Raw genomic sequence first — 9675 nt, 5'->3', positions numbered from 1 at the left:
AGGCGCATGATAGTACACAGTGGAGAAATTTTCTAAAAATTATAAAGAACATTTGTAATGCTTTCTATATGTATTTCACATAGCCTATGACCTGAAAAGTAAGTTTAAAGATTTGGAAACAAATAAAAGACAACCATTATTGTACTGGAGAAAAAATTAGTGTTGATGCAGTAATTTAAGCCATAACCCAATCTCTCTTTCTCATCCCCCCCCATCTGTTTCATGTAGTTGCTGACTAGGTCTACACAATATAATAGTATTATTGTGTTTTGTTGGGCACAGGATCCATCTAAAATTGTATAGCTCTTACGGTGACCTAATGAATTAAGTATCAGTACTGATATTGATATTGATACCATTCGTTCTTTTATGCTCTTAGAAGATGTGGACTTTAATACTTCTCCTAACTACATCAGCTAGCATATTCATAGCAATCATGTTTCATTGAAGCTACTAGTTTTTGACATGAGCTGTCTAGACTGACCATTGCTGGGGGTGGAGGCTTCAATCTTGTATATATCCCACTTAAGCATTAAACATAGATCTAAAATCGATTATTATCATTGCATCTTGCCTATAGTTGCAGCTACTGAAACTGCTAGTGCTCTTCCAGCAACTCATGTTACAATATTCTGCACATTAATTCCAACTCCTAGAAATGTTCCATGCAATACCCACATTTTCATGACAGCCCCTCAAGGTTGATATTTATTTCCTGTGATGTCAGAAAAATTAAATGGCTTGGCCAAGTCACAAAGCTAGTGAGGATCCAAATGCAAATTTGTCTCACTCCATGCTACTCCCTTAAAAACAAAGACATAAAATCGTATATCTAGTAAGACTAATTAAAGAGAAATGCACAAACTGAAGACAGAATTTTATAGTCAATTCAAATTAACTTCATAATTCTTAGAAGAAAACAAAATGCTTTTCTTGTTTTTTCCTTATTGGTATGATTCACATAATTGTTTACCAGAGTTTAGAAATGAGCATTTTGTTATGCTCAGGGTGAGTGAACAATACTTTCCTTACATGTTCTCCCTTCCAGTTCTGAAAATGTCAACTGTGGTAGATTCTGGGAAGTGAATTTTGTGTTTTGTCTTTGAAGATAATAAAGGATATCTGCTGAAAGGTGGCAAAAATGACTTCTGTCTATGTGCAAAGGCATGTTTTTTGTGAAAGGATCAGGGTGGCCAGAAAAGACTGTAGCAAGAACATTGCTAAGGAGGCCAGCACTGTGGCACAATGAGTTTAATCACCATTTGTGACACTGGCATCCCATATTGTAGTGGGGTTCAAGTCCTAGCTCCTACACTTTTGCCCAATTTCCTGGGAAGATAATGGATGATGGTTCAAGTGCTTGGGTGCCTGCCACACATGTGCAAGATATCCTAATGGAGTTTCTGTTCCTGGCTTTAGTCTGTCCCAGCCCTGGATGTTGTGGCCACTTGGAGAGCAAACCAGTGGATGGAAAATCTTTCTCCTACTCTGTCTCTCTGTCTTTCTCTGATGCTCTGCCTTTCAAATAAATATTTAAAAAAAAAAAAAAACAAAGAATACTTGGAAGCAAATATTCGTAAGATCCAAGAAGCAATTCACTTTGACATTGTGCAATACTGATCTTTTCTTACTCTCTGTTGTTATTCTCTGTCAGCTCATGAGTACATTTGAGTTTCTATTTTAATTTGTTTTGCTCTAATTTTTGAATTTATTTTCTTTTAAATTTGCCTTTGGTTTGTTCTTGTTTTTCTGGGGCCTTGAGATGCATTTTTAGGTTATTTGATATTACCTCGTTATGTAAATGCTTACTGATCTAAATTTGCCTCAGTACTGTGTTTTCTGTATTCTATGTTTCACTATGTTATGTTTCTATCTTCATTATTTTCAAGGTATTTATTTTTAAATTATTTTTAATTTTTTTGTTTTGTTTTAAAGGGAGGGAGAGAGAGACAGACAGACAAACAAAGATATTCTATCTGTTCATTCCCCAAATATCTTCAATAGTTGGGATTGTTCAGGTCAAAACCAGGAGGCTAGAACTCAATCCAGGTCTTCCACACAGGTAGCAGGGAAGCTATCAACTGTTGCCTCCTAGGAAGCTGGAACTGGAAGCAGAGCTCAGACTAAAAGCCAGGCTCTCTAGTATATGATGCGGTATTCCAAGCAGCATCTTAGCTGCTGCACTAAGCATCCACTCCAGCTTCAAAGTATTTTTTCAAATTTCTTTGGCTTCTTCAGTGCCCCGCCCCCTTCATTCAGGAGCATCTTGGCCAGTCTCCATGTATTTGTATAATATCTAAAGTTTCTTTTGTTGTTACTTTCTACTTTTATTCTGTTGTGGTCATAAAAGATGTATGATATTGTTTCCTCTATTTTTTTGGCTTTCTTGAGACACATTTTGTGGCCTAGTATATTGTCTATCCTTGAGAATGCTCCATGTACTGATGAAAAATGTATTTATTCTCAAGTTGTTGGATGGTGCCTTCTATAACTATTAGGTCTATTTATTCTTATAATGGAGCTTAATTCTAATGTTTCTTAGTTGATTATTTTTTATCTGAATGATCTGTTCATTCATGAAATTGGGCTATAAAATTCCACCTATGTTATCCTCCTGGAACTCACCTCTCTTTTAAGTGTAAATATTTAATAACGTTTGTTTTATAAAACCACTTGCTCTGACACTAAGAGTACATACATTTCTAATTACATCATGTTGAATTGATCCCTTGATCACTGTGCGGTCACTTTTGCACCTTCTTTGTCACCTTTTGCAGTTTTTTTTTGTCTCAAAGTTTATTTAGTTTGATATAAAAGTAGCTACGTCTGCTTGCTTTTGGTTTCTATTTGTATAGAATACCTTTTCCCATTCTTTGACTCTCAGTCTTTGTGTGTCTTTACTGGTTAAGTGACTTTCTTGCAGGCAGCATATGATTGGGTCTTCTTTTTGTAAATCCATTCAACCAGTATGTGTCTCCCACATGACTGCAGGGGCCCAAGGACTTAGGTCGTTTTCTGCTGCTTTCCCAGGCCATAGCAGAGAGCTGGATTGGAAGAGGAGCAGCCGAGACTGGAACTGGTGCCCATATAGGAAGTCGACACTTCATGTCAGGGCTTTAACCTGCTGTGCCACAGTGCTGGCCCTAGTATGTGTCTTTTAATTGGGCAATTTAGTTCATTTACATTCAAAATCATTACAAATAAGTAATGGCTTAATGCTGTCTTTTTTTCCTTAATATTTTTTCTGTTCATTTTTAATATCATTTGCTCATTTTCTGTTGGGTTTTATATATTCAAATATTTTCATGATGGAATTTAAGCATGTTTTGTAAGGCTGCTCTGGTGGTAAAGAATTTTCAGTTTTTAATTGTCTTGGAAATTCTTTATTTCACCTTTATTTATGACTAACAGTTCTTAGAGAATTTGTAATACATTATTCCATTGTCTCCTGGCCTATAATGCTTCTGGTAGAATATCTGTTGTCAACCTAATAAGGCTACCCTTAAAAGCAACTTGATGTTTTTCTCTTAAAAATTCAAGAATTCTTTCTGTATTGTACTTTTGAGAATTTGATTATAATGTGCTGTGGTGAGGATTATTTCTGGTCATGTCTATTTGTGGTCCTATGGGACTCCTATACTTAGATATCCATCTTTATTCACTTTGGGAACGTTTTTGATGATTATTTCATGTTTCTTGCATCCTTACATTGATACTTGCGCATCTAGCAGAGCAATTCATCATCTTTTAATTTTTATTTTTAAAAATTTATTTATTTATTTGAAAGGCAGAGTTACAGAAAAAGAGAGAGGGAGAGACAGAGAAAGAGATATTCCATCAGCTGGCTCACTCCCCAAGATGGCCACAATGTCCAGAACCGGGCAATTCTGAAGCCAGGAGCCAGGAACTTCTTCTGGGTCTTCCACATGAGTGCAGGGTCCCATGTATTTGGGCCATCCTCCACTACTTTCCCAGGCACATTAGTGGGGAGCTGGATCAGAAATGGAGCAGCAGGGACTCAAAATGGAGCCCATAAGGGATGCCAGTGCTGCAGACAGCAGCTTTATCTGCTACACAACCACACCAACCCCATGTTTATATCACTTTTTAAAGGGTGACTTTCGTGGATTGAAGACCTTTGCCTAAAGATGTGTCTTTGGGGATAGATATTTGGTCTAGCAGTTAAGATACTAGTTAAGAGGCCCACATCCCACAAATGAGTGCCTGTACTCAATTCTGATTTTTGAGTCCCAATTCCAGTTTCCTACCAATGCAGACCTTGGAGCAATTCTACTCAAGTGGCTGAGTGCCTGCTAACCATCTGGGCACTTGGATTGATTTCTCAGCTTCTGGCTTTGGCCTGGCCCAGTCCTAGCTATTGTGACCATTTGAGGTATGAACCAGTGGAAGGAAGTTCCATCTGTCTAAATCTTTGTGTCTCTCTCCTTTTCTCCCCACCCCCTTCTTCCTTCTTAATAATAATTAAAAAAAAAAAAGATGTGTCTTCTAGTGTTGGTTTTACATATCACTTTTACCTTAATTTCTGTTAGATGCTGGAGTGTAGTCTCCCTATATTTTGCTGCAATGGAAAGTGGCAGCAGCAGGGATCCAGGATTTTTCCAGAGCCCAGTGGAGTTGCTCAAACCCTTGGCATGTACTTCCTCAGAAGCTGTCTAGGTAAGGAGCAGAATACACAGGACTGGCACTGGTGTTGCTACAGACAAGCATGCAGACTCCTTGGCCACTGTGTCTGCAAGGCCTGCAACCTTGGGACTAGCTGAGGTAAGTGGAGCACACTGTCTGTGTGAGGTCTTGAAGCAGCACTGCTGGTGCCAGGATGAGTGTAGAGCATGCAAAGTCTGGACTGCTGCCCAAATGAGACCCCAAGCTGCAAGAATAGCACTGGCTCATGTACAGTACCAAATATAGTACCAAGAGCCTGCACAGTCCAGAGCGGCTGTCGGCAGAGCAGGTAGCAGTCACATGTGTTTGATTACTACCAGTAGTGAGCGATGCTGTGGGTGGCAGGAGGAGGGCAGAGAGTTGGAGGAGGTGGGCTTGAGTCTGAAAAGACAGGTGCCCATAAATCTAGAGTCCTTGCTGTTCTGCACACCTCATCTTTTGTAGTACTGAGCACTGTGTAGACTAGGGTGCTAGGGTTGCCACTGTTCGGACAGGTCCAGATGGAACTGTAAGGCTTCAGGAATTTTTTGCTAGTACTGTGGAATGTCCGTGGAGCCCCAGGGATGGTATATGCAGAGGTCTTTGTCCTTTAGGGCAGTGTGAATTCTGATAGTTACTCCTTTCTTAACAGGGTGCCATGCTGCCACAGCTTGTGCTCTTGGGGTTATGTATGATATATTGCTGAGTTCCTTCTCTGAGCTAAAGCAACTGACCATGAGATCTCCAGGCAGATCTCCTTTCTGTGCTGTTGGTTTGTTCTGTTGTGCCTGTGGACTCCTGCTGTAGCTATGATTGCCTGCTAAAATGATCATGCATATTGGTTTTGTTGAGGCTATCCTACCTCCTTGCATTAGGGACTACCCTGGCCTAAGGCCAGGGTCTTAGTTATTGCTTGGCTCTGCTCCCTTCTCTGTGCTGCCATCTTGGGTCTCTGCATCCTACCAGATTGCTGTTATTCCTCACTGAATCCCTGTGTTTTTCCCTGGGCATGCACCTCGAGATGCAGTTGTTTATTTGTGTTTTGGTCTTTCCTTATGGAGGAAGAGGTGAACACTGGGCATCTCTATTCAGGCAGCTTGAACATCTTTATAGTTATTCTCTGAATGAAATACACTTACTATAGTTCAAGTTTTTAAGTACCATCATGTACTAAATTTTCTTTTATTTGAAACACATATTTTAAAACTTTAAAGTAGAAATGACACTTTTTATTGAAAAACGTTAATGGAAAACATAGTAGAAAAAACCTGATATTTGTTGATACCTCAAAATTAGTCTACATATGTTACAGTAGTACATTTAGCTATTTTATGCATTTGGTTTCTTGCATACTTTCCAAAACATTCTAGAAGGCAGTAATACTTTAAATGAAGTCATCTGGAGTTTTTAAAAGATTTTTTTTAAAAGAAACAATCTTCTGTTGTTCCCTTCCATTCCCTAGAGTTCTGATTGGTTAACATTCCTTAGGTCTCATCAAAAGAAAATTCAGCACTACTGTAATACTGAATGTAATTAATAGATGGATGCTACAGAAGAGTTTTCTTGGGGCTGGATTTGTGGCACAATGGGTTAAGCCACAGCCTGCTAGAACAGCATTCCATATCGGAGTGCCAGTTCGAGTTTTAGCTGCTCTGTTTCCAAACCAGTTCCCTGATAACGTGCCTGGGGAAGCAGCATAAGATGATTCACATGCTTATGTCCCTGCCATCCACGTAGGAGATCCGAATGGAGTTCCTGGCACCTGGCTTCAGCCTGGCCCAGTCCCTTCTGTGGTGGTCACTTGGGGAGTGAAACAGCAGATGAGAGACCACTTTCTATACCCCCCCCCCAATTCAGCCTTTCAAATAAATAAATGTATTTTTTTTTTACTTAAAGGAAAATTTTCTTTTCACTTTCTCCAGCACTTTGTTGCTCCTTAGTCACAGGAAGTAAATGTTTCCATTCAGGAAGCCATCTGTGAGACTTGGTAAGTGTTGGTAGGAATGGTCAGTTATGGTTTCTGTCTCAATCTTGTGGCTCCTTCATGCCAAAAGAGGCTGCTTATCTATGGAGGAGAATGGTCTGTAGTACAGACTTCTGGCCCTGTGTCCACGTCCAGATGATAGTACTTCATTCAGAAACACCGAAAATGCAGCATCCACAGAGAGGTCACTCTTCCACCTGAAGTGAGGAGGGGCAGAGGCAGCATATTCCCTTTACTTTCTAACAACACCCAGCATCTGCTGCCTGCTGCACAGATACATAGATGCTGCTGACCCGTGGACTGGAAGGTGAGCCATTTCCTCCATGGGCATAGGCAATCTCCTCAACATGAACAGTCTGAATTTAGCCCCCCTCGACCCCCACCCCGCCACTGCTGTATCTAGTTTTCCATCACAGAAGGCTGAGCAAGTAAGCCTTACCTGACTCAGTGCTGCTTATTAACATTACATCTTTCAAAGTGCTTCACATTTTTCTAAGTGCATCACTTATTCACAAATGTGGGTGAAGTGATGTGCGAGGTAGTATTGCAAGATGGTCACCAAGCTTTCTGCCCTCTGGTGTGATGTCCTGAGCAGTCTCCTTGCCTCAAGTGTGGGCAAGGACTATGGCTATATTGGTCTACAGGCACCTATGCTTGTAGAGTGACATGGAGATTCTTCTGCTGGCCTTGAAGAAGCTCATGTCTGTTGGAGGAAAGGGCCTTGAGAAGACTGTGTGCAAAGGACTGAGAGTGAGTCCCCATGGAAAGCCAGCAAGAAAATAGGAATCCCAGTCACAGCTGCAAAGAAATGAATTTTGGCTGCAATCAAAATGAACTTGGAAACGTATTCATTCCCATGTGCCTCCAGATGAGAACATAATTTGGCTGACACCATGATTTCGGCCCTGTTGCCACTCTGAGCAGAGCTCCCTGCCTAGACTTTTGATCTACACATGTTATAACAGGGTTTAGTTTAAAAACCATTAAATTTGTGGCAACATGTGCAGAAATGAACAATTAACAAAAGATAAAGTAGATAACATGACTTTTTCACCACAAGAAGGCTGGTTCATTTTTTTTTTCCCCTGAAAATTAGTGACAGAAGTGAGACTGGCACCTTGGATTCTTATTTATACTCCAACACTCTTTCCACCATACTAAGTGCTCCCTACTAATGAGTGCTATCGGTAGATTTTCTTTATCCTTGCTAACAAATAAGATGGAACATGGTACATTATGTTCTTTTAAAAAGCTCAATATAGAGTAAAGCAATAATTTTATTAATACTCACATCAGTTCTATAGTATAATGAAAACATTGATCCAAATCATATTGCATGTTAACGTGATAATAATTTAAGAGAATCTTCAATCAAATGCTAATCTTCATCACTTAAGAGACAGTATTCTGAGTAGTCAAGATCAGGAAATGTGATAGGTAATTCAACCCACTTTTTGTATTGTTTCTTTGCTGAATTAGTTTTGAAAACTACTACAAAATTCCTTATTTTGAGACAAGGCAAATCTAAGCCTTTGTGTACCATCATCGTGCCCCAGTCCTGAAAAACAAGAGTGGGAAGTGGAGGAAGGGGAGAGAGAGAAAGAGAATTAAAAACACATCCAGTTAACATTCCGTTTGGCCAAAGTAAAACTGAGCCCATAGCAGTTTACTCACTTGGCCACATTTGCAGATAATCTCTCCATTTGTTTTATAGTCAGCAAAGTTCTTCTTTTGTGCTTTGCTTTCTCTCACAATGTAGAGTTTCCTAAAATTATCAAGGAGAAGGAATCATCACCGAGAGCTGGCAAACCATTAAATATGTAGCTCAGGGGTCCCTTCACAGGACCTAGAAACTACCCAGATGTCTGCATTATCACATGCCTCATTCCTACTCCTCCCCACTGAGGCAAGTGTTGCCTTCTGCAAGTTCTTTCAAGTTTGTTGGTTATTTGACTTCAGTTGTTCACAAATTTGAGAACAAATAAATATAAGTATGCACGAATTTTGTACCCTGGATTAAAGTGGTTTAGATTTTTAACACTTCTCCCTTCCTGTTGCAGTGCGGAGCAGATTATTTTAAAATGGACATTTGAAATGGGGAATATAAATGAGGGAGAAAAGGAGTGGAAGTATTGGAGGGAGAAAATCTGGTTTTCACTATTTTGGAAGAACACTTATAAAACATTGTGCTTCACTCTTAGCGAAGACACTTAAACACGGTCTTGAAGACTCACTTGAATTCTTGTGTCATGTTGACATGATGCATCTTCTCAATCACATGGATATCTGCCCCAGAGCAGGCTGGCACACTGCAGTTTTTGCAGAGGAAAGTTATTAACGATGGATTTTCCTTGTAATGCTTTGCGATACTTCTCTTTATTTTCATTTTCATTTCCATTATACTTTGCATCTGTAATTCCAAAATCTGCAAAGGAAAGATTGCTTTTCTAGGAATGTTTTTTAATAAATAATTTTATTCCAAGAATCTAGAGATCTTAGTTATGAAAAAGCATAACTAAATAAACGTAATAATGTGGCAAAAGTTGCTGGGTCAATGCCAGGGAAAATGTTTACCATCCTCAACTTGCCTCTTGAAGCCTGAGTGGAATTTAAGAAGACTATTGTTATGTATAAATTCTGCATATGACATAGAAAACATATTTTACCTTATGTGTCAACTCTTGCCACTTATTAGTGATAGCCTGAATGATGTTTTGAGAAAGATTCTGAAATCAGAAGCAAGGAGATGTTCTCTGAGTAGCTGTGAACTGGTGACAGTGTTTACTAGGGACTTTGGACAGACTAGTGGTGGCATGCACCTCCCCTCATTGCCATTCCTGTGCTAATTCCATCTACTTGAAGTAGAGTGTTGGGAGGACAGGTCTCGTCTCCAAAGAAGACCCCAAAACACAATCTGCTCAGAAGTCCTCAAAGGAACTGTGTCTTATTCTAAAGTAACTGAAAAGTTTGACCCATTAACTCCAGAGATTGTCTTAGGTTGTATCTCAAGAATAGTTTTAAAACATCAC

At 39.5% G+C, this 9675-nt stretch overlaps 1 protein-coding gene across 2 annotated transcripts in view; it reads right to left on the bottom strand.

The window, feature by feature from the left end:
- Nucleotides 1-7905: 7905 nt before the first annotated feature.
- IFIH1 (interferon induced with helicase C domain 1) overlaps nucleotides 7906-9675 on the bottom strand; it is a 57267-nt gene continuing 55497 nt past the window's right edge. For both annotated transcript variants that reach the window (XM_002712221.6, XM_089329115.1), the window contains 3 exons: nucleotides 8881-9071; nucleotides 8321-8411; nucleotides 7906-8204 (listed from right to left, as the gene is read on the bottom strand). In XM_002712221.6, the coding sequence (XP_002712267.3) occupies nucleotides 8025-8204; nucleotides 8321-8411; nucleotides 8881-9071 (462 nt within the window). In that variant the 3' untranslated portion in view covers nucleotides 7906-8024. The remainder of the gene's footprint in view (nucleotides 8205-8320; nucleotides 8412-8880; nucleotides 9072-9675) is intronic.

The sequence above is a fragment of the Oryctolagus cuniculus genome, chromosome 3, assembly GCF_051225735.1.
Source record: "Oryctolagus cuniculus isolate XC-2025 breed Fujian yellow rabbit chromosome 3, ASM5122573v1, whole genome shotgun sequence".
NCBI classification, from domain to species: Eukaryota; Metazoa; Chordata; class Mammalia; order Lagomorpha; family Leporidae; genus Oryctolagus; species Oryctolagus cuniculus.
Note: the sequence above shows the minus strand (reverse complement) of the source record. Positions and strands in the feature narration are given on the sequence as shown.